This window comes from Dipodomys merriami, unplaced genomic scaffold (genome assembly GCF_024711535.1).
Source record: "Dipodomys merriami isolate MVZ:Mamm:240054 unplaced genomic scaffold, mDipMer1.0.p SCAF_2, whole genome shotgun sequence".
In the NCBI taxonomy this organism is placed as follows: domain Eukaryota; kingdom Metazoa; phylum Chordata; class Mammalia; order Rodentia; family Heteromyidae; genus Dipodomys; species Dipodomys merriami.
In genome coordinates, this window is record NW_027203381.1 from 20,563,439 (window position 1) to 20,591,316 (window position 27,878).

The following is a 27,878-nucleotide window of genomic DNA, read 5'->3' on the forward strand; positions in this document are numbered from 1 at the left end:
AGGTCTAATTAGGTAACAAGAAAACTTTGCACCTGACTCTTGTGCTGGGCAGGACAGTGCAGCACGGTGTGATGCCTTCTCTGGCTTATTTTTATATCATGGACTAAGTTCAATTGATGTTTTTAGTGATGGCTACCAACCTAGCCTTCCTAGAAAGAGAAGCGGGGGAACAAGGAACTCCACCAGCCACTCTCCCTTCCGCCCTTCCTTAAGAGATACTTTTAAAAAGGAGTAATTGACCCCTAAGGTGATGGCCGTCAAGGCCTAGGGAGATGTGACTAAATACACAGGGCAGGTTCTGGGTCCAACTAATTAGAAGGAGGTTCATCAAAAACAGAACCTGGTATAAAGAAGGAATGTATCGGTTATTAAGGCAATACTAAATGCACCAGGAGGCAGTCCCTCGAATCTCAGTATCTTCCTCAGTTCTGCAATAGATAGTCCAGTGTGGGTGTTGGGTGGGAGGCCTTGCATGGTGTGACTTAGAGACCCAAGCTCTTTCCATCTGTGTCTCTGCCATTTCCAACACGTGCCTTGCACATTTCTTCTTTCTTTCTTTCTTTCTTGCTTGCTTGCTTTCTTTTGTTCTTTCTTTCTTTCTCTTTCTCTCTTTCTTTCTCTTTCTCTTTTTCTTTCTTTCTCTTTCCTTGTCTCTTTCTCTTTTTTCTCTTTCCTTCTCTCTCTTTCTTTTTATCTTTCTTTCTCTTTCCTTCTCTCTCTTTCTCTTTCTTTTTTCTCTTTCCTTCTCCTTCTTTCTTTCTTTGTCTTTCTTTCTCTCTCTCTTTCCTTCCTTCCATCTTTCTTTCTTTCTTTCTTCCTCCCTTCCTCCCACCAATCCTGCCTCCCTTTTTCCTCCTTCCTTCCTTCCCTCCTTCCGTTCTTCCTTTCTTTTGCTGGTCTTGGGGCTAGAAATCTGAGCCTGGACACTGTTCCTGAGCTTCTTTTGCTCAAGGCAAGCACTCTACCACTTGAGCCACTGTGCCACTTACAACTTTTTTGAGTAGTTTATTGGAGATAGAGTCTCATGTAGTTTCCTTCCCAGGCTGACTTTGAATATCCCAGCCTCCTTAGTTACTAGGATTACAGGTGTGAACTACCAGAGACCAGCTGGCTTGCACATTTCTTGCAGAAAGGAAAAGAGCCTGAAGGCCCTCCACTACTTCTTATCACATTAACTACATCCTATTGGTGAGGACTAGTCAGGTGTCTCTAACAGAGGCAAAGACACCTGGGAACTATAGACTCTGGTTGGGTAGGCCCTTCTGGGAGACTGCTTCACACAGAAGATTAATTGTGTATCTTTGATGGAAAGCCATCTGTCCATCTCTGCTAAGCAATGCAAACTGCTTAATGATGAAATTGGCTGTTTTGAGAGGTAGTGAGTACTATGTGTTTGGCATTCAAATGATGGTCAACCACCCATTTATGGATTTTCCTAAAGGGAGAATACCCTGACTCAGACGATGTGCTCCTAGTTTGTATAATTGCTCTTTCTTAGGAGGGACTGGGTTCTAGGTTTTGTTTGGATGCTTTGAGCACCCATAGCTCTTGTGACCACAGAGCCTTATGACCTCTACAGAGATGGAATATTTATTATCCTCATTACACTATGGGGCTTGGGACTTAGTAGGGACTCAGTGAATCAGTGCTCAGTGAATAGGAGACCATGTAGCACTATACCTTGGGCCTCTGACTAGAGGGAGAAGCTTAAGACCCTCACACAGGAGCTAAGTGAGCAACAGAGGCTCCTTAGGCCACTGGTGTTCTGGGAAGGAAAGATCCGTAAGGCTTGGAGCAAAACTGCTGAATGTCTTCCTGTGATTTCCAAACAGTAGAACAGCTGTACCTCTGCGGAGACCTTCTGGATTCAGGTTGATAAAGGGAGGATAGTTCTGTAAGTGTGGGAAACAGGAGGGCAGGGGCACAGAGCCGCCATTGATTCAAGCTGACAAGAGGCACCATTGCATCCCCAGCAAAGCCCATGACTCATAGGTTCCATACTTGAGTTCTCAGCAGGAGACTTGCTCTGAGGGTGTCATGGACTAACTATGATCTTAATCCTCAACTACCTGTGCACCTTCTGACCTTACAGGACACATTAGCCTGTAAGCACAAGCCCAGCCTTGTGCTTAAACAGTGCTTGTATGTGTGTGAAGGCCTTCCATCCTGTGGTCTCCTAAGGCCCTCAAAACCCATGCCTACCATGACAACTCCTGTGTTATGAATAAGAAAAGACAGGGGAAAAAGGGGGAGAAACCCAGGCAGGTCAAATCAGCAACTGAGGTCTGCTGCATAGCACCAGGTCTTTATTGGGCCTGGCTAGTACTCCAGACTGATGGATTGCTCCATCCTGCTTAGCCTCCTGTTCCCAGCCTTCATCGCCAGCACTTACCATCCTAGAAGCAGCTCAAAGCCCTCTGTACGCATTTGTCTTTGCAGGAGATTCTGAGGTACGGCCAAAGCAGAGAGTCATTGGCAAAGCTTATATATAATCCCAGTGCTTGAACCTATGGAGACTCTGCTGTAATCCATCCAGAGTTAGGACTGGACAGCATGATAATGTGCTCTGTTTCTACTTGTGCAGGTGCATGTGCGTGCATGCATACACACGAGGGCCCAAACATCACCCTTGTGATATTCCCCAGATGATTTAGCAACTTCCCCCCTTACAGCCCTTCCTTCCCTTTCCCTCATGAGTCTTTTAGGACTACTCTGTCAGCCTTATCTGCTACATGTTTAGCCCCAATGAAGTCTGGCTTTCTGGCCAGTCCCCAGAGACAGAGCACTCATAGCTGCCACAGGCAATTTTCTTAGAGAATCCATCTCCACACTTTTGTTTACAAAGCATCTCTCCTTTGGTAGTCTCAATAGAGTCAAACAGAAACTTTCAGGAATTACTAAGATCCTTGGTTTCACATGCCTGAAACCCAAATCTGTGCTGGCCCCAGAGAATATATTGTTTTCTAGAGCTTAGAAGCTTTAGGTGGCTCTGTCTCAGATTTTGCTGTCTCCAGAGGCTCCAATGATTTCAGTGTGTCTCTGTCTCTCATTTCTTCTCAGTTCCACTTCTCCCCAGCCCAGCACATTAACTTCCTTTTAGTAGAAATTTTCCCAAAATCACAGAAAGATAATTGCTGGTAGCACAAATTTCTTTACTGGCAAATAACCAATACACTTGTAGCTGAATAACCTCAGGAGCAAAGGAGACCGTCTCTATGAGGAAGATGCTAATTGACCAGGCCTAGACCTCTTAGACCAATCCAGCCACATGGTAGGTGCTCTCCAGTCTCCAAAAGAATCCTATTAAGAGGAGTGATAGGGGCTGGGAATGCTTGCCTGGCATGCATGAAGCCCTGGGATTGATTGCTCAGTACCACATAAACAGAAAAGGCTGGAAGTGGCACTGTGACTCAAGTGTAGAGTACTAACCTTGAGCAAAAGCTCAGGGACAGTGCCCAGGCCCTGAGTTCAAGTCCCAGGACTGTCAAAAAAAAAGAGGAGACAGTAAACTGTGGATGCCCACCAGAAGCCCATCTCTTCCTCTGCTGTTCTTCCTCTGGTCTTCTTGTCTCAAGACTACTGTTTATTCTGCAGTATTGTAGTGTTTTTGCTTATGTTCATCCCTCCCACTCAGAGAATATTCCATCTATTGCTGATTATAACCTTAGCTCTTCTTCAAGGCCAAGCTCAACTGTGACTTCCTTCATGAGGCTTCTTGTGATTAGTTCAGTCGATAACTGTTTATGGAAGGTCTACAATGTAGTGGACATTTGGGGGGTCTATTAGTGAACAAAATAAAGCCCCCTACCATTATGGTGCTTACACTTAAATAGGATGGAGAGGTGCAGTAAACAATAAAATGAAAAATAAACATATGACAGAGAATTTTAGGTGGTGACAAGGACAAATAAAGTTAAGCAGACCAGAAATGCAAGGGGACGCAGGTTGTGATTTTTAACTAGAGTTTGGGGAAAATATCTCCCCCAAACTGACAATTGACTAAGGGGAAAGAGGTGAGGGCTGATCCTAGCCACACTGGAGTGGAGAGAACATTCCAGGCAAAGCAAATAACTACTTCAGAGCACTTAGGCAGAAGTAATCAGGCACAAAGCTGGAAACTGCTAGCGAAAATCTACTAGAAACTGACATGGGAGAGGTCATAGGAGTCTGGCTCTTTTCTTACCTCCTGAAACTTTCATTCTTTGCCTTGAGCTTTTCACATTCCAGGGACCAAGCATTTGTGCTTGGGGCAGAAAGGGAACTCTGGAGTGATCAGAGTCTGATCCCTCTGACCCTTCACCCCTGCTGGAGGAAGGATGGTGCAAAGATGATAGTATAGACATTCTAAGCAGAGTGGCCAAACAGGGAGGTTGCTGAGAGGCAGATAGGGTGGGGCTCTCTGAGGTCTCTGACTTTCAGGGTCTCTCCCTTCTGCTTTCCATAGCTGGGCCCACCTCTCCTCCCTTCTATTCTCCACGTATAATTCATATGCTATGTCTTGAAAAATAGTGTAGCTCTGAGAGCCAGATCCCAGCATCTCCCAAGAACTCACCCCCACCGCCTGCTTCATTCTCTATGGCTCTCACGTTCCATATTCTTGGGCAAGGAAGTTGCTACTATGAATAAAATGGGAAGAATCGCTCTAGCTCCGGAATTGGCAGCTCTGCTCACAGGTCTGGATCGTGGCAAAGCTAACTTGCCTCCCAGCCCCCAAAGGCTGTCACCTAAGACCCACTGAAAGGCCCTGAGGGAATAGCTGTATGTTCCTGGTGGTGAGTGGCTGCTTCCTCCCCCTGCTAACCCTCTCCCATCTCCTCCTTTGCAGCCTATGAGATTGTCATAGAAACGGGCAATGGAGGTGAAACCAGGGAGAATGTCTGGCTCATCCTGGAGGGCAGGAAGAACCGATCCAAAGAGTTCCTTGTGGAAAATTCTTCCAGACAGCGAGCCTTTAGGAAGTAAGGAGGGAAATGTCCACAGGGGAGTGAGGGTGGGGTGGTAAGTGGGGGAACTCCCCGAATCTTCTCCTTGGACAAGCCGTAATTAGACAAATGGGCGTAACTAGCAATTGCTTTACTGCATCCTTCCTGTGTACTGTCCCATGCTACCTACTGCAAACACCATTCCACATCCAAGTAGACATGGCACTCACTTCCCACATTCCCCAGGCCACCTCAGCTGCCACCTATCTCTGAACTGGTTACATAGCCTCCCCTTCCCCCTTAATCCCCTGTCAGGATGCCCTACCAAGAGATCATAGATAAGTGGCTTCTAAATAGAGAAAACTTGCTTCTCACAGTACTGGAAACTGGGCATCTAAGACTAAGGATTCAGTGCTCCAAGATTGTGTCTTGTGAGGGTCTGGCTCCTGGTTCAAAGACAGCCATCCTCTCTCTTGTGTCCTCACAGTAGAAGGGGTTAGGGAGGGAGCGCTCTGGGACCTCCTGAAAGGGTCACCAATCCCATCCCTGACATTTCCACCTCCATCACCTAACCACTTCCCAAAGGCCCCACTTCCCAATGCCTTCACACTGGGGATTTGCTGTCAACATAGGAATTTGGGAGAGACACAAACATTCCATTTGGAGCAGCCTTTTATTTATATTCTCTCTCCACAGAGACAAAGCCTGAACACTCCTTAGACTGGTCATTACCACCACAGACTGCCCACATTTCCACCTTCTCCATAACCATTTCTCTCCCCATACCCAAATTTCACATAGGCAAAAATTCCTTCGCATCCCATTATGCCCTTCCTAGGATTTTACGAAGGAGGGTCTGCATCAGAAGACTCTCCCCTTTCCCTCCTCTGCTCTTTGGATCTCACCATCCTCAGCTCAACAGTCAGGGCCTCTCTCTCCTCCAGTCTGTTTAATGATACCTTACCATCCATTGGTGCTGGGTCCAGGCAATGATTGAACTTCGTTGCGATTGTCCTATCCTCAAACTAGACTTAATCTCTCAAGGAATGCAGGACTGACATCATGTCTTGACTGCTGTACTACCATGGAAAGCAGCAAGCACACGACAATGCTTACCTACTCAGTGAGCATGGGCAGCTCACTGGCCACACCTTTGTTTCCTGCAGGGGAGCCACTGACACATTTGAGTTCGACAGCATCTTCTTGGGGGACATTGCCTCTTTGTGTGTAGGCCACTTGGCCAGGGAGGATCGGTTCATCCCAAAAAGAGAGCTGGCCTGGCACGTCAAGACTATCACCATCACCGAGATGGAATACAACAATGTGTATGTATGGTTTCCCCCTCTCACCTACCTATCCTGTCTTCCAGCCTTTTCCACTTCTGATCTTGGGTTTACAATGGGCTTTCTAGCTTTCATACCAGTTGTTGTTCATCATTTTTAACCATAGGATTTCAATGAAAGTCAGAGAAGCTTTTGTTCATCTTTTAAACCACAAACACACTTATTGTTTGATTCCAATAGCATATCCAGTATATAATCACCAAAATTCAAGTAAAACAGAAAAGCAGGTAAAAGGAGGTAAATTTTCCTTAAGTGCCTACCCACAAGAGATGATCACCAGGGGGGAAAAATTGTCCTGCTCTCTGGCATTTTTCTAGTACCTCCCCTACACAATGTTCACAGAAGGGTAATTGCATTATACCAGATTCCTTTTTGTTCATCATCCTGTGCTGCTGCCTTTGTTCCTATGGACTACCCCACTCCCATTTCCATAAGGCTTTGACTCCACTAAGTCCTTGTCACATCTTGGTGATCTTCTAAAATTCTGTCTATTAGAAAACATTTCCTTGTATCTACACCAGGAAATATTTTTTAACCATTCAAAATAATGAATTAAATATGTACCAGATGACTTGGAGCAATTCCCAGGAAGTATTGTTGAGTGAGAAAAGCAAAATGCAGGAAAACATGTCATATATGATGCTGTTGAAAAAAGGGAACACTGACGTCCCCATATGTCTATGTGTGTGTGTGTGGGTCCAGGAAGGCCTGAGTGGGATGGAAAGAAATCTGGCAGCCCACACCCTTAACTGCAACATGGGTTATCTGAGGTAAAGGTGGGGTGCTGAAGTGGAGAGGAGAGAAAAAGAGAAGATAGAGCCAAACAGAAAGGAAGAAAGATAGTGCACATTTAGGAACAGTGTGTATAGATGATCATGTGACTTGTGCATGTACATAGAATTATGTATATTAGTGGGTATATGCATTTAAAAGACATTTTAAAGAATTTTAATGAGGGGACTGGGAAGGTGGCTCAGTGGTAGAGTGCTTGCCTTGCAAGCATGAGGCCCTGGGTTTGATTCCTCAGCACCACATAAGCAAAAAGAAAAAAGCCAGAAGTGGTGCTGTGGCTCAAGTGGCAGAGTGCTAGCCTTGAGCTGAAGAGCTGAGGGACAGTGCCCAGGCCCAGAGTTCAGGCTCTACAACCAGACCCCCCCCCAAAAAAAAAGAATTTTAAAACAAAGAATGTACATATATCCTTCCAGTATGTAATAGCAACCTAACAAGTGATAAACTGACAGGAGGAAGATCTCAAAACAGAATCAAGATTTCTTGTGAAATGTCTTAAATGGCTTCATCTTCAGGGTTAGACAGGCCCTGATTTGGGTCACTTTAAACAGTGAGTTATTTTCTTCAAATTTGTTTCCTCTCCCCTAAAATAGAAGGATCAGACCCAGGATTTATATGAAAGTTAATGTGACACAAGAATATCCCGACCTTTGGTAAATATACAGACATTTTAAGGTTTTTTTGGTGTTAAAATTTTTCATGTAGGGACTCAGTGGCACAGCATATGTTTAGCCTACCCTGTGTTCAGTCCTCAGCATGCGTGCACACACACACACACACACACACACACACACACACACAGACACACACACACACACACACAGACACACACACACACACACACAGACACACACACACACACACACACACACACACACACAGAGCATTTGCATTATCATCTAAGATTACAGTTGGTTCTCTCAACTTGGGTATACCCTTCCATTGCTAAAGTCATTGGCCAGTGCAAGACCATTTATTTCCAAAGCTAGTAAAGTATTAGCAATCTGGGACTACGGGCAAGGCTCAAGTGGTAGAGGGTGCGGTTCAAGTGGTGGTGGGGTCAGTGACTCAAGCAGTAGGGGGCATGGCTTAAGAGGTAGTGCACTTGCCTAGCAAGCTCCAAACCAAGTTCAAACACGAATACTACAAAACTAACTAACTAACTAACTAACTAACTAAATAAATAAATAAAATACTAGCAATTTTGGGTGGAAAGAAGCCACAGCAATTGTTCATTTCAAACTCAGAAGGCAAGACACAGAGACCAGTTTCGAGAACCTTATTTGGGGACCAGGGAAGGAAAGAAAGCATGCTACTGGGTGTTGCTCCAAATAGGTTGATTCTAGGTATATTTTAAAGCTCGGATCAACAGATTTTGCTTATGGATTGGACATGGAGTACATATGATTAAAAAAGAAATGAAAGAACCATAGAGAAACTGGAAGGCTGAGATGTCTCTCCACTTAAACCAAGCTGATATTCACATTTGAACCTAGACAGCTCCAACCTCAAGCTCTTGGGGAAAATGGTGGGAGGAGCTCTTGCAACTCAGGTCTATGATAGAGGGAATAATGTGTGCTGGTTCTTACCCCCTCTCTCACTCCTCTGCCAGCTACTTCTTTAACTGTGACTGCCTCATCCCCCTCAAAAGGAAGAGGAAGTACTTCAAGGTATTTGAAGTTACCAAGACTACCGAAAGCTTTGCAAGCAGGATCCAGAGCCTGGTGCCTGTCAAGTATGAAATTATCGTGACAACAGGCTATGAGCTAGGGGCTGGCACTGATGCCAATGTCTTTGTGACCATCTTTGGATCCAACGGGGACACAGGCAAAAGGGAGCTGAAGCAGAAAATGCGCAACCTCTTTGAGAGAGGCAGCACAGATCGCTTCTTCCTGGAGACGCTGGAGCTGGGTGAGCTGCGAAAAGTGCGTCTAGAGCATGACAGCAGTGGCTACTACTCGGGCTGGCTAGTGGATAAAGTGGAGGTCACCAACACTAGCACTGGGGTGGCCACCATCTTCACCTGTGGCAGGTGGCTGGACAAGTCTCGGGGGGATGGGCTCACCTGGAGGGACCTCTTTCCTTCTGTCTGAGAGGATGGTCTTGGCCACACCTTCCTGCTTCCATTTAGGTGCTCAGCTGTCCTCTCTGGAGACCTCAGAATTAGGGACTGGGGCAGGCAGGCCCCGACAACCTCATGGCCCTTCAGGGACTGCTATTTGTGAGTGACTCTCCATGGGGTCCTTCTTCCTCCTCTCCTAGTCTCTTGAACCTATGGGAATCATAATTAGCATGTGTCATAATCTGTGGCGGCGTAACAAAAATACTTTTTCACATTTCTTCTTTTTGTAACAGTGGTAGCCAGGCTGGGATTTGCTGCAGGGTGTGGATGGAAATTGGGGCCTCACCCAGGGGAGAAAAGTGGGGAAGGAGAGGCCATCAAGATGGTGTATTTTAAGCAAAAAGCTAATTAACACTTTTTCCCAGAAAAAGCTGGGCTAATTAAATTATTACCAACCATACCCCACAAAGAACTCATCTTAGCATCTGCTTGCTAAGAAATATATGCTTCCTTCCCCCCCCCCCAATTTCAATAAATCAAGTGACAAGTGAAGAAAACTATCAGGAGGAAGGGGGGGTGATTAGAAGCCTGTGGAAAGCAGATCAGTCTTTCCTTCACTTTATAGAGGACTCATGGGCAAGGTTCTTCTGTGTTAGGATAGATTCAAGGCCGTGTGGAGGCCCCTAGAGCAGCCTGGTTACACCCAGTGTAAAGCTAGGAGTGCTACTCAGCCACAGTTACCTGTCGCTCTCTATGGGCAATGGTTGGGCTGAGAGCAGAGAGGAGAATCAATGACAATATGAAAATAGTCTCTGTGCTTTCAGAGGACATAACATTGATGTAGAGATTGCAGGAGAATCACATACTTATGTATGCATGCAGATATACATATATGCACATATACACAGGCACACACAACATTCATATACGCACGTACCAGTACATGCAACCCACACATATGACTCTCCCTCGTCAACAGTCAGACAGTGCTCTACCAGGCTCTCCAGAACTCAGCCCCTGATCTCTGCTTTCCTGAAGAGAAGGGACTGCAGTAGAAGAGCTGGACTAGGAAGTCTTCCTGCAAGGGGCCACCTCTTCTCCCTTCCTTTCCCTGCAGAATCACCTGTGTCCTTCACTGGTCTATTCTTAATGAGGCTCTATGACTTCAGAAAGCTCTGAGAGACTTATCAGGGAAAGATTAAGTGCACAAACCCCAGGGTTATTTATTGGCTTGCTTGCATCCCAACTCTGCCTCAGCATCCTGACACCTGGGGCAGGTAATTTCACCTCTCTGGGCCTTAGCTTCCTCACCTGTAATGCTGTGAATGCTAATAAAGCCTACCTCATGGGTTGTTATATGACTAAATGAGTTCATGTTAATGTAATTTCATGCGTGGACTGCTTACACTAAACACTGAGTAAATCTATCAAGTCGAACACAACAGTCTCACAGGAAGTGGGAACTGGAAGTAAAGAACTTGATTTCTGTGGATGGGCTCCATCCCCTTTGTCTGATGAAAATTCAGACATTCCTTGCATTTCTTTAGGTAACAGAAAGTCCAATTAACATTGGAAGTCACAAGACCTAATTCCAGTCTGTAATTAAATGTCTAGCCCCAATAGAAAGGTTACAAATATCCCCTTAGCCCCCAGTTCACTTTAGTTTGATGGAGGATAGATTATTGATGAGTAGATGTGCCCATGTGGGGGGGGGTGCCAAAGGGGAGGTAAGACAGGAAAGAAGGAGGGAAGGAAGGAGAGAGGGAGGTAAAGAGAGTCAGAGAGAGATGCTTGTCCTTACTCTGTCCCTCTGTGCAATTAGCCTCCCTCATCCAGGGAGGAACAGAGGTAAAGGAAGGAGATAGCTTTCTAACAGGGGATGCTATTGTGGTTGTCTTTTGTTTGGGATTTGATGGGCATTTGGAGTTTCTGACATTGTCTGAGTTCACCCCTCCATACATATCTTTTTTAAATTTTTGGTGCTGTTACTAGAGCTTGAACTCAGGGCCTGGGCACCATCCCTTATCTTTTTTCACTCAAGGTTGGTGCTCTACCGCTTGAACCCTTCACTTTTGGCTTTTGGGTGGTTAACTGGAGATAAGAGTATCAGGAACTTTCCTGCCCAGGTTGGCTTTGAACCATGATCCTCAGATCTCTCAGCCTCTTGAGTAGCTAGGATTACAGATGTGAGCCCCCAGCACCCAACCCTCCATTCTACTTCGTTAAGACCCTAGAATATCCACAAAATAGCCCTGGCACTCAACTCAGACACCCTAGTCACTCAGTCTTCTCATCCTTCTGCCTTTGGCTGTCAGCCAATGTCTCATCGCTGTGATGTCTTCAGAGAGGACAGGCCACTGTGTCCTCAATCGAAAGGGACACATTTCCCTCTCCAAATGGCCTTGCTGAAGTCCCAAGCTCTACTCTCTGGTTAAAGGACAGCAAGAGGAAGGGGCTCTCAGCCCCTGCAGTTCGCTCTGGATATCCTGTCATCTTTCCTCTGTCCCTGCTCAGCCCTTCCCCCCCCCCCCCGTCACCACCTGGAGGAGGATGCTCAGCTCAGAGTCCAAACCAGTTTCCTGCCACATCCTTCTGCCAAGCATTGCCTGGTGGTCTCACTGAGGAATGTGGCATCTGTCGTTTTGTGGATTCAGCCAAAACTGGTGCAGAAAGAGCCTCATATTCTCCTCCTGTTACTGATGGGTTCAATAAATGCTATTTGTGAGATAGGGCAGGCCTGATTCCACAATGAACCTCGTGACTGTGACCTCAGTCAAATTTCTTGGCATCTCTGATCTGCTGTGCCTGCTCTGCTTTCCTCACTGGGCTTGTCAAGATCTGATTAAATTATTGCTATAAATGCTCCACTTAAAAAAAAAAACTATTAACAAGCCAGGCACTGGTGGCTTACGCCTGTAATCCTAGCTACTCAGGAGGCTGAGATCTAAGGATCATAGCTTGAAGCTAGCCCAGGAAGAAAAGTCTCCATGAGATTCTTATCTCCAATTAACCACTCAAAGGCTGGAAGTGGAGCTGTGGCTCAGGTGGTAGAGCATTAGCCTTGGGCACAAAGAGGCTCATGGACAGCACCTAGGCCCTGAATTCAAACCTCATAACCAACAAAGCAAATGAAACTTTTAATACTATTAGTTCATTCAGATTCACTTTATTACTCGCAGGACCCTTCCCATCATCCCCTTCTTGCTGGATTTCCCCAAGTTCCTGTGCCCTCTACCACTCCTATCTTAGAAAAGTTTTGGAACACAGCTCCAAGCCCAGCATGCCACCCTCCAGCAGTGCCACATGCACTCTCCCCTCTGCTGGGCCTCTGATAGGACGCTCTACCTGACGTCTCAGGCACACCTTTACCCCTCCGTGTCACTGGGCCCTGTGCTTCATATTCATTATGTCTCAACTCAAAGTCTTTCTTCACTGACTAGAAAAGTTTGCATTTTCTCTCTCCTGTGATGGAGCTAGGAGGCCTCACCTTGTTCTTGATTCTGTAAAAAAATATGTTGGGATTGCATCTTTTTATAATGGGACCATGCATGAATCTTTAAGAAGAGCTAGATCTGATTCATATTTGTGACTCAAACATTTATCACAAAGCTCAGTGCATCGTGTGTGTCCCAAACATATGTATACTGAAAGAATGAATAGAGAGATTGAAGGAAGTATGACTGGGTAAGTGGGTGAGTGGATGGATGGAAGGAGGGATGGATAGATGTATGATAGATAGATGTAATAGATAGATGGATGATGGTAGATGGATGAATAGGTGGATGGTGGGTGGATGGATAGATGGATGGATATGTAGATAGGTGAATGGATGATTAGTGGTTAGTGGTTCTAACTAGGATGGTAGTAATAAAAGTAGTTGAAAGTGGTCTGCTTCTGTGTGTATCTTGAGGCCTACTTTCAGGATTTGCTGAGGGGTTGGATGAGAAATATAAAATACAGAGAAGAGTTGATATTAACAAATAGTTTAACCTATGTACCTAGAAGACTGGAATTGCCATTTCTTGAGCTAGAGAAGACAGTTGGAGAAGTTGGAGTTTTCTGGTTGCTTTATTTTATAGGTGGGGAGAAGGTAGGAGCTTATGGAGAATTGGTTCTCCGATATTTGGACAGTGATATAGGCGAGCAGTTGAGTAGACACCGCATGTTCAATACAGAGACGGAATGTCTTTGATGACAAACTCTGAGGGGGAGACCTTCTCCAAGTTTCCCACTTCTTCTGAGTATTTCTTAACACACTTGGAACAGTGCCAAGGACCAAGAACTGTGTCTTAAAGACTGAGCCCTAGGGGAGCAGCATGGAGTAAGAGTTGAGTGTATGAGAACCTGAATTCAACCCCTTCCCACTTCCTTGTTGTATAGGACACTGGTATGGCACATTACCTGTGCATCCCTTTCTCATGGAAATTGATCCTAATACTACAAGGACTGTTACAAAGATGAGTGAGGGAGTTTGTGTGGCCAACTTAGTATGGTATGGTACCTGGCTCCAAGGAAGGGCTGGGGCAATGTGAACCATCATCATCTTCAGCCTACCTTCCATCTATTAGATTAGTGATTATGAGCTCTTCCAGTTCCTTTCTTGCTCTGCTCTGCTATGGCGCCTGCTAACAAACATACACATCTCAAACTGAGTCTCTTCTGTAGGAGAGATGCTGCCATCTTTGGGAGCCACCCCTGCACTGTGTAAGAAGAGGCTGCTAGGAAGTTACCAGGACAACTTCAACCTGGAAAATAATAGGTTGAAACAGTATTCCCAACTGTCCCTAGAACTCACTCCAAACCTTGACCTTATCTCTCAGATGATTCTAATCCTCCCAAAGTGCTGTGATATTACCTGTGTAGTCTATTCCGAGCAGAAGGCTTCCCAGTTCAGGAGCTGACTCTTCCCAGTAACTAGTGACACTAAATGCATCCCTCTTCCCATCTTTTCTGTGTAACTATCTTAGTACTTACTTGAAAAGGCTCTAATCACAATGCTAAGTGTCTGTGCTATGAGCCTAGGCAAAGGAACCTTCTGGCTCAGCCTGGACTGCTGAGTTTTGATCACAGACAAGGTTATTAGTACACATGTAGGAGAAGCTGTAAGCTTTCCTCCTGCCCTTCAGGTCACTCACAGATCAGAGTCAGCCCCTGGGGCACTGAAGGTTTTGACCTCATACTCATTGCTCTCTTCAGAATTTCCCTAATGTCGGCTCCCAAAGACATGTTCCCATCCATTAATGGAAACCAAATACTGTGGGAAATTGCCTCTGTGCCTGCTGTGGGTATCACTGAGGCTCCAGCCCAACCCTGTCAGTGTCTTCCACCCCACAAAGGGTCTTGTAAGGAATGCTTGTGCAGGATTCAGAGAAGCTCCCCACATTGGAGAAGCAAGTGTGAGGAGAGTGTACATTAGTCTTGGAGGCAGAATGAGGACTTGAATGTCAACAGCCAGTGTATAGCATCTCACACCACCCCTGAGTCCATTAAACTCTCTACAGAGGAGACCCACTCCCTTCAGCATCATGAGTGGTTGCCCAGCAGGGAGCGGGAAAAGGCTCTGAAGGTCTAACTGCTCACTGGACTCTATCTGGTGGCTGGTTTGTAGCTTCTTGTCTCTTAAAGTGTTTACCACACGCTGGTTCCTTGGGCCCTAAGGGCCGTTAACTTTCTTCTCTCTGCCGATTGGTTTCATCTCATTTCGTCTTCTTTCATCTTGCAATACTTTGTTGATATCTCTTGACTCCTAGGCCCAATGGATTTAAGCATTTCTGAATTCTTTTGTGATCTTCCGAGTGAAGTTCCCAGAACAAATATTTTAATCTTCTAATTTAAATGGCGCCATCTTCAACTTTTCTGCATTTGGCTTTAGATGAATAATAAATAAATGCTGCTTAAGCATCTCCCTAACCCAAAAGTTTTAAATCAAAACGGCTTCAAAATCTGAAAGTTTTTGAGCTAGGTATGAGGCCACAAGTGGAAAATTCTTTACCTGAGATATGTGATATATTCAGTCAGAAGGCAGGCATGCTAGAGATACTGCATAGCATTATCTGCAGATACTCTGTGCAAGATGTATATGAAACAGAAGAGAAATTTGCATTGAGACTTTGGGTCTAAATCTGACTGACCCCCCCCCCACGTGTCATATGGATGTGCATGCAAATATTCTCTAAAATCTGGGCGGGGGGCAGGGAAATGTCAAAATCATTACTAAACCTGAATACACATGTGTATATTTCAAATATATAATTGCACTGTATATATTATCATAAATACTTAAAGTTAGGGCCATAAATTCATAAACATATGAATAAAATACTCCTTCAACATTTCCCTCTCCTTTCCTCCTTTCCCCTCCTTTCCCCTTCTCTTCCCAGGTTACCCACACCAGGCTAGTTGACTCCTATTATACTTTTGAGAGCTGTAGATGGAACACTGTGGGACAAGCAGAAATGGAGGTGGGAAAGATAAGAGGGTCCAGAGAGTAGTCAGAGGTCTCATCTCCACAGTTTTTTGAAGATGATCTAACTTCCTTTGAGCTAGGTACCACCCTAAGTTTTATTGCTTGAGGCTATACGCTGCTTTTCCCACCCTCAAACCAGGCTATGGGAAGGAAAGGAAGAACTGCTTACCAGATCTGCTCATTACAGGGGAGTAAAAGGTAATCTGTTTTGTTCTGTTCTCACCCCACTGTTGCCTCCATCCATATCCCTTATCTTAAGGAGGGACTGAGGACCACCCATGAAAAGACCACAGGAAGGAGCCTTGCTCAAAGCCTTACCCCATCTGTCCCTGATCTGCCCTTGCTTTTCAGTAAACTCCCTTCCCCAGGCAGAGAACTAAAGTCAGGCAAGCAAAGGCTCAGGGTACAAAGTTTAAGGAGGTGCCAAACCTCCTTGGACAAGCACAAGACTGGTCTCTAAAAGGGAGAGTCATTTCAAATGTTACACCTAGGACACCTTGCTGGTCTTACTACAGTCCAGGCCACAGCAGAAAGATGTTCTTACACTTGTAGCCCCAGAGAGCTCTGCACCCCAACAGTCCTAAATCGTCACAGCGAGACCCAACAGCTAGTCATGGTGAGTATACACAAACCTCTTGTTTGGGAAGCCCAGCAGCCTAAAGGCCCCTATTGCCAACATGGCCCTGGAGTGATTGTTGGGGCTGCTCTATAGTGAGTAAAGTGTGCTGGCATGCCACTTCTCCTCTGACCAAGCCCCTCCTTAGCGCCCAGAGTGAAAGAAACCAAGGAAGAAATGGGTCTCTTTTCCTGCAGTCCCTGGAAGAGAACCATTCCTTCCCAGGTCCCCTGGGTGTTAATAACTTACACAGTTGGAAATTTCTTCCTTCCTTATAAGGGCAGCTGATTGGATGACAGGCTCTGTCTTACCTCACCTGATTTAGAGACAAGTCTGCACTGAAGGCTCTTTGGAGAGAAGTGCAATTGTGTTGCTTTCTAGTAACTGCTAACAAAAGTATTCCAAATAAATATCCCGAGGGATCTCCTTTAAAGAAAAAATCAGACTTGTTCGCAATTAGTGCAAGCTATTTTCACACAAACTATTGAACGAAGTCTAAGAGATGCCATTGCTCTTATTTGGATTAAACAAAAGCTTTCCGATCTGATTTTCTCAGGTCTTTGGCTAAACAGCTCTTTTCATCCATAATGTTGATAAAAGTAAACTCAACTCGGCCAGTTCCACACATTCTGCATTCTGGTTATGTGGAGGTTCAAATAGAAGAGGCACCTTACTTCCTGAAATCCTCAAAGATACCCATTCTGACAAGATATCCCATGACCCCATACCTTGGCAAACTGAGGCACACCCTCAAATGCCCCAAGCAAGGACAAGATTAGGGGGCTTTGGGGAACAGATGGAAGAGCTCAGCTTTGGGCACAGGGAGGTGACAGAGCCTGTAGAGAAGAAAATTTCAGAGAGAAGAGCCTGGAAAAGGAATAACTCCTTAGAAAAGAAAGGAGTATTTGGGAGGAGGTATTGACAGGGTGGAGGTAGTGATTTTGACTTGGTGCATCATAGGAAAATCAAGAAGGGACACTGTGCTGTCAACATTCACATAGTGGTCAGCTAGCGATAGGTAAGGGCTAAGCAGCCTGGTTCAGGGACCCTAAGAAACAAGTAGAAAAGAACATCAATGAAAAGCCACAATCTCTGGTTCATCTAACTAAGCAGAAATTTAACAATGTAAAGTATGGACTTTTAGTTTGATTTTTATTGAAAAAGGTCTTAAGTAGAAATTATATCTATTTTAAGGCCACTTTTTCTATAAACTTAAATTGTTTTTTTTTTAAAAAAAGATTCATTGGTAGGGTCTTATTTTCAGCTTATGAAAGAAAGCTGTTTTTTAGTCACTGAGGCCACATTTCTCTGAGAACAGACTCTGGACCATACAGACTACATGCCAACTGCTGAAGTCAAATTCCTTCTCTGAAGACATTAATTAGTGAATAGATTTAACTGTTTGAAAACAAACAAAAAATACAAAATTCCTTCTCTGCTATGGTAAAAACGAGTAACCTTCCAGTTCAAACACAAAAGAGGTAAGTTACATTCAAAAGTGGATCAAAAATGGCAAACAACTTGAAAACATGTAACTAAAATTTAGAATACAGGCCAGTTACATGATTGAGCCATGCCTCTAGAACAGACTCTTTGAGAAACAAAGAGAGAAGAGAGAAATTGCATTAATCAGTGTCCCTTTACCGTGACAAAATACCTGAGATAATCAACATGTAAGGAAGATGGGTTTATTTTGGCTTACAGTATTAGAGATTTCAGTCTGTAGTTGGTTGGCCTGTTGCTTTTGGGTGGGGAGGGGTTGGGGGGGAGCAATGTGGTAGAGGAAATTGTGCACCTTGTGTCTGGGAAGCAAAGAGAAAAAATACCAGGTTCACAGTAGGCCCTTCAAAGACCTAACTTCCTCCTCCAAGGTTCCACATCTTAAAAGTTCCACTAACCCCCAAATAGTAACAAGCTGGCATCCAAGCTTTTAACACAAGATTCAGGGGAACATTCCAGATCCAAACTACCATAGAAATAGATGAGACAAGAAAAAGGAAGATGAGAGAAGAAAAGGAGGGAAAGAAGGAGAAAGAGGAGAGAGAAGGGGGAGAAGAAATCAAGGATGATCAAATGAAGGAGAAGGGAAATCTGTGAAGAAGGAAGAGGAGTAAGCAAGTTGATGGGAATAAGACAGTGGTATCTTGGAGAAAGACAAAGGTCTCTCAGAGGCTTCCTTCAGGCGTGCCGTAGGTAGGCATACAAATAAACACCCTGCACACGTAAGGTGTAGTTAGCAATGCAGTTCATTTTTATTAGTTATAAATAAAGTACAAAAAATCCACCAAAAGTGAATCTAAGCATTTACACAATTCCTAATGTCTCCGCCTTTTCATTGATGCACTATTGCTTTAATATTCATAATAAATATTCTTCTAGCTTTCTGCTATAAAATAGTCTATGTAGCAAAATGTTGCACAGCACAACAGAACAGAACAGCAGGAGGATTACAAAAAAGGACAATCAACACTGAGGATAATCCTTTCACTTACCAGGGGCAACCAAATTTCCCCCCACAAGAGCCTGGTATGGCCCACTCCATAGCTAAGAAAAGAGCCATATCTGTGGCCAAGGGTGGGACTATAGGAGGGGATGTGGTGGGGAGGAAGCTCACGGGTAGAGCACAGGCCAGCCAGGGCATGGAGCTCCACCACACTCTGACCCCACAGAGTAACATAAGGCAGGCCCATCCAGGAACCCTGCTGGAAGCAGTGTCTTCCAGGCCTACTAACATGGTGGGCATGGTCTCGCCAGCATGATCCAGGGAAACAAGGCTCCAGGGTGGAGGTGGAAGGAGAAGCTGGAAAACAGCAAACACAAAGCTCCAGGCAGGGCCCCATCACCAGGCTAGAGTAGTGATGGGGCTGAGAGATGGGCCATAACTGGTCTAGACTGACCAGGCAGTATAGCAACTCTAGGTCTCCATTTCCTCTCCCCACACCAGCACCATGCAACCCCCGGGGGCCTCCAGTGGAGGGTGGAGCTCCCCACCAGGCAAAGGCAGTGATGTCAAGAGTCAAGAGGCAGGGGTGAGCTGGAAAGGAAAGGAAGGAGGAGAGAGGAGGGAAGGAGGCAGTGCCAGGGTCTTAGGCCATGTAATGGTTCCTTCTAGGGGTTTCCTCTCTTCTTTTGGTTCAAAAGCACCTGGACTCACCACTCAGGTTTTGATTCCACTGCTTTTCCAAGGCCTCTCCTCCATCACTCCATAGGACAGTGAGTCTGAATGTCCCTACTCTGTCCTCCATAGCAGCCACTCCTGCTCACAGCAGCAGAAAGGGAAGGAAGGAAGGCTGGGGAAGGAAGATGTGATCTAAACTGTGTCCCAAGCTGTTGTCAGTGTGTGATGTTCTAACCACCACAGAAGTGATAGGATGGAGTACCAATCCCAAACATTATCATCTAGGCTATCTCCATACCTACTAAGGCTTAGATTTCATCTCAATCTCTGAATGGGCACCTGGAACTTGATGGCCATGTCTCACAGACAGGACTATATTCATCTAACTTATCTTTTGGTAACTTGCCTGAAACTGCATTTAAAAGTACAATGACCCTTGAGGACATCTACACTCTGAGTAAATCTGCTGGATAAAATCTTCAGGCTATTCTAGTTATCTGCTTATCTTTCCTCTCCTTCCCGGCTCTCCTTTCTTGTTTCTTCTATCCTGAGAGGGGAAGACAGGTTCAGCACAGTGGTCTCCTACGATCCTTGTTATATTCTACATACATCAGAGGAACCCCAGAGATACCCTCTCTCACTCCCCTTTTCTTGACTCATGGTGACCAAGGTCTTGTTCATGGTTACAGGGAGTCTACAATAGAGCTGGTCTAAAAACTCAAGCCTCCTGACCCCTGTTTGGAGTTTATCCTAACAAATCAGGATTTTTGACTTCCAGATGATCTTTCTGGCTGTGCTTCAAGGACTCGACTTCTGGAACGTTAGGTGGAGACAGTGACCTCTAAGTGCCTTTGAGATCTTTCTCAAGGGATGGAGGCCCAGTGGACTGAGGTCACTGGAAGAGGAAGAGAATAATGGGGCAGGGCAGGGTTGGAATGGGGGGGGGTGCCAAGGGTAGCAAGTGAAAGGATTACCCCAGTCTGCTGACAAGTGCAAATTATATTTATATATGTGCTAAATACAGTCACTATATTGGAGTTTTTCACTAGATCACAGCATACAGAATCAAAGGTTTGCATTTCGTATGGAATGTATCCAAAGAGGCCAGCACCACAGTAGGACAGCTTGCAATCACACACCCTGATAGTTTGGACGAAATAAAGTTCGCGGAATTGTATTTTAAATTATGTTTTTTTTTTGTATTTGTAGTTGTCATCGTACCAATGCATGCAAAGCATTCCACTCCCAGACACAACGCCAAAATGAGGTAATAGGAGTAATAAAAAAAATTAGTATCCTTTCTAAATAAATAAATTATAATTAAAAATGCAAAACAACTATAAAAATAATTAAATAAGAACCCACGATATCTACAAGTTAGTCATAAATTATGATTGTTAAATATAAGGCATTTAAACTCACAAAACCCTGTAAACTAGCAACGTGCCATGTTTTTTGTTTTTTTTGTGTTTTTTTTTTCATTTTTGTTTTTCTATCAGCTGAAATCGCTCTAGCATTTGCTCTACGCGCGCGCAGGAGATGAAACACAAAAGGGCCTGACAGACGTTGCTACAGCCCCACAAGGGGTGTGTTTGTCCCGCCAGAAGGCAGAGGGCTGGGGGAGAATTTCTTCAGGAAAAAAAAAATAGTCTGGTGCTTTTTCTTCACCATTGAAAAAACTGTGCTTGTTCATTAGGCGTAAAGAGTTAAGAATGCTTGCACGGAGGCTGGGGACTTTTGCAGAGAGGAGCTTGAGGCCTGCCACAGGTGGGGGGCGGGGAGTGGCAGGGGAGCCAGCGGGCCTGGCCAGGAGGAGGAGCTCCAGGCCCCCTGGGACCCTCTGCCTGTGTCCAGCAGGGCTTGTGGCATTGGGTTGATTGATTGGTGTCCTCGGTGGACCCGCTGCGGCCATGGCTGCGGTTAGGAGGCCCGACTTGTACCTGGGGCCACTCTTGCCCCAGAAGGCACTCATGCGTCCCAGTCAGGAAAGGGTCTGAGTCCCTTGAGTTGAGCAGGAGGACTACAGGTGTCTCCCTCCTGGTGGTGGTAGATGTGAGATGCTGAGGCCTGACTGCCTCTTCTCCACTCTTCCCAGGCTCCCTGACAACAAGGAAACAAGAGCCGAGAGGGTTCTGAGTGCCCACCCCTTCCCGACCCTACCTGCAGGGCTCCAAGACCCCAGAGAGACGGGAAAGGATGGGGGTTTCAGGATCCACCCCCTCCCCAGCTCAATCCCTCTTCTCAGCTGGGGCACTCAGAGAACATGCAGGGGATGGAAAGGACAGAAGGACCAGGTCCCACTGTCACACTCAACATGTGTGCTCTCAGCCTCTGAATCAGATGCTTGTGCCTGTAGAAGTCCTCTGTCACAGCCCAGTCGGCACACAGCTCTATGACTTGAAAGGTGTGTTGATGTTGGGGAGGGTCACAGAATGTGTGGTGGGAGAAATTCAGCAAGCATCTCATCATCCAACCTTGTTGTGTAAGAGCTGAAGAAACCGAGGCCCCAAGAGGAAAGAGGAGAAGGCAAGAGCTATAGCTCTCTCTCAGTTTATCAGTGAAGAGCTAGGACTAGAACCCAGAAGAGCAGCTCCAATTCCATCCTGGCTCCCCACCAACTCCCTTCCTCTGCTTGCTTGTCAGGCAAACAATAGAAGAGGAATCTAAGAGAGGAGGGGCCTGCCTAGACCACCTTACAAACTCCAGGTCAAAGCCATCTTCTAATGAAATCTTGGTTTTGACCCAGATATTGAGTGGAGGCAGGGAGAGTTCCCAATTTTCTGTGACTCTTGGTAAGAAGCTTTCCTTACATCAGGTGTTCTTTTCCCACTGAGGAAATGTCCATTCTCTGCCCTGGAGACACTATTCACATACTGCAGTCACTGAATCGGATTGTGCAATGTACAGCATGGCAAACACCAAATCTCAGACTATTCACCATTTTGGCACAATATATGCATCTCCTCAGCTCACTAGAAATTCCTCTAGGCAGGGACATTGCCTTCTCAGCTATAGTCTTTTCCAGAACCTGCACTTGTAGACACCCAACAGAGATAAGATTGGCACAGGGAGCAGACTTTGTCTAGATATGGCTCTGGAATAACTCCCTGTGAGAGGGAGCTACTCACTATGGGTGCCTGGAGCAGCCATTCTTCCAAGATGGTGTTGTTATGCTAGACGGCTCTATCTCAAGTCAACATTGGCCTCCTTGCCATTTTTTCATCCATTGGTCTGGTTTTTATCACTGGCAGCAGTTAAGACAGACTCATGGCATTTCCTCATTTATGTGAACTTACTGCTGTGCGGGCACTGAGGCTGGCTAGGGCTGAGGGGAGGGGAGTTTGGGGGAGCAGTGCAAATGAGGGAAGAGAGGGTAAGGGGCAAAGGAAGGCCGCAGAATTCCAGCTGACCTGGTGTTTTTCACATTTGGGTTTGGGTTGGAATTTGGTGGATTTTTCCCACCTCTGATCTTCTATTCTCTGCTCCCTTTGGGATGAGAGAAAGGGTGGGGCATGCAGAAAGACACACTGTCTGGCGTCACTTGTCTTTCCTGACACCCCGATTCCTACACCCCACAAGGTTCCCAGGAGAAAACAGGAAGCATGGAGTGTGCTGAACAGAGCATTAATCGTTACCACATCTAGGTGAGGAAGAAGGGGCAGAAATGGGGATGCACTGTTGTTTCTCCCCACTGGAAGGAGAAGGAAACTGAGGCACAGATAAAGAAAGGGACTTTCCCAAGGTTATTAAAGAGACAGAGGAGGAGCCAGAGCCTAGGGACATGGGGCTTCACGATCTAGCCAAATGTGGTCTCAGAGCCAGGGCCATCTTTGAGGGACTGGTCAAGACTTGAGATGTCCTAGTGGAGGCTCAAGTTCATCTCAAGATCCATGGTGCTCGACCTCAGCCCTGAGTGCTAGCTGAGCACACTTTGACCATGGCCAAGTGTCCATTGCCTATGCTGTTTATGTGCATCATCTGGTTAATTTTTTTGCATAGGGAGGCAGTGGCTACATTTGCCTCTTTGTGAAGAACAAGAGCCCAGCCTAAAGAAAGGAGCTGGAGTGAGCAGGAGACCTGCAGGAACATAGGGGCAGCTGTAGTTTGAAGCTATGTCCTCCCTGGTTCAATATGGAACAAGGGGGAAATAGCTGGAGCCAAGAAGTGAGCCCTGGGAAAGGGGAACCCAGCCTCAAAATGAAAACTCCTCACCTGCTAGGGTTCTACCCTCCTCCCCTTGCCTGAACTCTTCAGAGACTGCCGGTAAGACCCCCCCTTCCCCGCCCCCACCATCTGCATTTCCCAGATACCCCTTCTACACTCCGTGCACTGTAAACATGAGAAAAAAACAAAAGCCAAGGAAATAACAAAACAACAACAAAACGAGCGTTCCCCCCTCCCGCCTCCCAACCTGGGTGAAAAAAGTATCATCTTTTTTTCACCGTAAACATGATTTTGGCTCTTTTTTTTTTTTTCCACCTTTGATTCCTTTTCTCTCCTAAAGACGGGAAGATTTGGGGCTGTCGTTGATTGGTTCAGTCAGGCACCAAAACAAGAAACTCAATGAGAAATATTTGGTGCAAGTTCGGTAATAGCGACATGTCCACCACAGATGACTAGAGCACCACACACGACATTTTTCTTAAGCTAACATGCTCTGGCTGCCATCCACAGAAATAGCTAGAGACCCCTACATGGTTTCTACGTGGTCGAGAGGTATATACACAATCCTTCAAAGGGCAGGATTGAGGGGCCGGTCTACCAGCTAGTACCCTCAGGGATCTAGTTCTTAGCATCTAGTTCTTAGCAGCTGGGCCCCCCCTTCTCGCCCCTGCTCTGGGCACGGCCAGCTCCCTCCCTCCTGCGCAGCAAGGTGGATGGGGCAGTCACCATTCTGGATGGGTGGGCCCTCCCCCACCCCTCTCTCCCCTTCACACTGATACCACCAACTCCTCTTTTCCACGGAATGTGCTTGCAGGCTTCTCCTCTACATCAAATGGCTCAGAAGGCAAAGTTTGGCTGCAAGGGCTATGGCCGTGGGGGGACCTGGTGAAGGAAATGGGGCATCCACTGGCTAACTCCTCCCTCAGCTGTCGGCTCCCAGTTGTGTCTCAATGTCCACTCGGCAGATGGGGCATTTCTTGCTCATGGCGAGCCACTGGTCCACACACAGTTGGTGGAAGAGATGCATACAGGGTAGGCGCCTGGAAGAGAGAAGAGTCAGGTGACCAGCAGCAGAGGAGGGGGTGAATAGGGATGAAGGGCACTGAGGGGACCAGAACCACTGGGAGATTGCCAAGATGGTCTTCAGAGTGAGGCTATAGCTGAGTTGGGGACCTGTGGCAAGGAGTGAGTCTCAAAGCTCTCCAGCTCCAGGAAGTCTTTTTCTGATCATCCTCACACAAAGCTATGGCTCTGTCTTAGACCCATCTGGGCCCAAATCACATTGCCTTGATACAGTTTGCCTCAATGAGTTCATACAGATGGGCTCTACATCTAGAACATTCCATGCCCTACTTTCTCAGTGCAACCACAAAGCCAGCACCTCTTAAGCCAGCACCCTCACCTCTAGACACGAATATGGTGACTAGTCGCCAATACCCACGGAAAAAGGAGAAGAACTGTGGCCTCCTACCTCACATCTTCTCCATCCTCCAGCATGGACAGGCAAATTGTGCATTTCTCATCCGTGTCTGACTCCTCCCCCTCATCCTTCTTGCCCTTGCCGTCCTGGGGTCTTCGCTGCAAGAGGCAAAGAAAGTAGCAGCTGTTACCTGGAACAGACTCATCTGATGGCCAATGGCCACCTTCCAGCCTCCTGCCACCCTTGCAACTTCCTCTTCCTCTTGGAGTCAGTCTCTTTGAAGTGCTCTTCCCCATTCCCTCCCCATGGCTGCAGGAGAGGAGGGGCTAAGGCCAGGTGGGCTTCATGTTTGCTGTCCCAGAACTGTCAAGGGGCCCAGAGTTTGAAAGAGTATCAGGTAGATTTATTTTGCAAAGCTGTGGTGTGTGCATAACAGCTTCTGCTCTGTTCACCCATGCTGTCCACTCTTCCTCACATCTGTCCAACCTAGACCCCTCCAGGCTTCATTGTTCATTTTAAGCTCCAGAATACTTGCTTTATTCCCTCGATCATTGATTCATACATTCTTTAATACATTCATTCAGTCTGGCACTCAACTAATATCCATTCATTCATGTTATCGTCCTAGTTAAAGACTGAATTTTCCTGCCAGGGATTGATTCCTGTAACTGTTGTGAGCTATCTTGTATTGTTAGGGTTTCTCTTCCTATCCAGAAAGTTTCCTTAAGATAGGCTCCAAATTAGCATGAGGTTAGTCATCAGGCATGCAGGCTATGTATACTTGTTGACTTCTAAATTCTGTTTTTATTATTTGAAAATAGTCAATGGCCAAGTATAAGGCATATCTTTGCTACTTACTAAATATTTCAAGGAAGGAGGATTCTAATCTGTGAATGAAACCAGCCCACCTACCATGTTCCTCACTACAACCACAGGTATTTTTACAGACTGTAATTTTGTGTTTCCCAGAAGTCATATAACTACAAGCATACAGTATTGCAGCCTTGGAGAGTTAATTTCTTTCACTTAGCAATATACATTTAAGTTTCTCCTACATCTTCTCATGGCTTAATAGCTCATTTCTTTCTATTGTGTAATAGTTTTCCATTGTATGGATGTACCACAGTTTATCAATTCACTCATTAAAAGACTTCATGGTTGCTTCTAAGTTTTCATTTATTTCTATTTTAAAAGGTTTTATAAGCTCAGATTCCTGGCCTTCCATCCTGACCCAAATTTTAGGCAATAACCCAACAGCTTCTACTTCTATCAACTTAGGATGAGGCCTGAGACTCTGTGGCTTTAAAAGTTCCCCAGAGGATTCTGGTGCTCAGTCAGGTTTAGAAAACTCTACTGAGAAGCCTTCATTGCTCATTTGTCCTTATTAGAAACTTGATTTGGAACTATTTTTTGGGGGGGAGGTCCGGTCATGGGGCCTGAACTCTGGGCCTGGGCACTGTCCCTCAGCTCAAGGCTAGCGCTCTACCACTTGAGCCACAGCACCACTTCCGGCTTTTTTTTCTGCTTATGTGGTGCTGAGGAATCGAACCCAGGGCCTCAGGCATGCAAGGCATGTGCTCTACCAACTGAGCCACCTTCCCAGCCCCTGGAACTATTTTTTTAAGGTGAACATTTCAAACCTTAGCTTCTCTGCAGAAGCCATTCTGCCCACTTCATTGAGATCTGAACATGCAGGTACCTCTACACCTTCATGGGAACACACACATACACATCACATGCATACACTCCGCTCCCTTATTCACTGATAAGCAGCCCTTATCTTCCCTCCAGACTTATACCCTGCACCAGCAAATGAGAAGATCCAAGGGAGGGAGCCCAGCTTTGGAGCATCTAATCAGTACAATGGCTTTTGGGTTTTGGACTGTGCCTTTTTTAGACCATCAGGCCAGGATCATGTAAACAAACTGACAAGTCCCTTCCCACTCCCCAGCGATGCAGGCTGGCCTGCCGCAGTCCCACCTTCTTATACTTGTGGGGGAAGGTGAACCTCTCGATGGTGTTCTGCACAGCTCCCCGAGTCACATTTCCCAACCTGTCCTCAAGCTGCAGCAGCTCCTGCAAAGAGAAGAAAGTGGTATGTGTGCTCAGCACATGCAGATGCACACATACACACATGACAAAGATGAAGAGCGACCAAGGCGGGAGAGGAAGTGTTCACATCGTCATCAGAAAGAACTCTTGATGTTGAAAGGCCATAGCTCTCTCTACTCACTCTCTTTCACACCGGAGGCTTCTTGCCACCTGTGCCCTACTACTCATCAGCAGGGACAGAAACAAGGGACGATGGATAGTTAGACTGCCTCCTCTAACCCAGTTGGTGCCAGACAGGGCAACATACCTCATAACTCTCTCTCACAGCAGAGGTGTGTCTGCTGGGATTTAGCCCCTGGAGTGCAAGGAAGTGAAGCTGGGGATAAGGGTAGTTTCGGATTTCATGGACGACCTGTTGGGGAGAGAATGGCTTGAATAAAGTGTGGACCTTAGGTGTTCCCATGAACCCAGCAGACAATTTTTCCTTCCATAACCACCAGCCAGCAGCCCCTTCCCCCCCGCCCCGTGCCTGCCGGGGATGTTGTGGGCAGTAGGAATGCTCCTCCTGTTCTCATTAAGAACCAAGATTATGCCTGGACTAGTCTACAAAGGATGGCAACATCAATAAAGTAATTACAAAGCTTAAATGGGCACCCACTTCATAGCAGGCACTGCTCTGAGCATGTCACATGGCTACCCAATTTAATTACCTCATCCAATCTAAAATGTGGGTGCAAGTACAATCCCCATTTACTGAGAGGATAAGTGAGGCACAGACAGATTAAGTAATTAGCTCGAGTTATGCAGCCAAATAATAGAGCCAGGACTCAAACCCAGGCAGCCGGGCAGCAGAGTTAGTCTCCTCCCATAGCTCTATAGGCAATGGCACAGACCAGAGCCAGAGTAAGGCATGAAAGAGTCAGTAA

General features: G+C 46.0%; 2 protein-coding genes across 4 annotated transcripts in view; one reads left to right on the forward strand and one right to left on the reverse strand.

Moving 5' to 3' along the window:
• Nucleotides 1-9,147, forward strand: part of Loxhd1 (lipoxygenase homology PLAT domains 1) — a 135,903-nt gene extending 126,756 nt beyond the window's left edge. For all 3 annotated transcript variants that reach the window (XM_070028633.1, XM_070028634.1, XM_070028635.1), the window contains 3 exons: nucleotides 4,826-4,958; nucleotides 6,089-6,247; nucleotides 8,667-9,147. In XM_070028633.1, coding sequence (XP_069884734.1) covers nucleotides 4,826-4,958; nucleotides 6,089-6,247; nucleotides 8,667-9,147 — 773 coding nt within the window. The remainder of the gene's footprint in view (nucleotides 1-4,825; nucleotides 4,959-6,088; nucleotides 6,248-8,666) is intronic.
• A 14,483-nt stretch (nucleotides 9,148-23,630) lies between these two features.
• Ark2c (arkadia (RNF111) C-terminal like ring finger ubiquitin ligase 2C) overlaps nucleotides 23,631-27,878 on the reverse strand; it is a 90,348-nt gene continuing 86,100 nt past the window's right edge. Inside the window, exons 5-8 of the mRNA XM_070028636.1 lie at nucleotides 27,260-27,364; nucleotides 26,881-26,976; nucleotides 24,952-25,058; nucleotides 23,631-24,520 (exon numbers count right to left, since the gene is read on the reverse strand). Coding sequence (XP_069884737.1) covers nucleotides 24,403-24,520; nucleotides 24,952-25,058; nucleotides 26,881-26,976; nucleotides 27,260-27,364 — 426 coding nt within the window. The 3' untranslated portion in view covers nucleotides 23,631-24,402. The remainder of the gene's footprint in view (nucleotides 24,521-24,951; nucleotides 25,059-26,880; nucleotides 26,977-27,259; nucleotides 27,365-27,878) is intronic.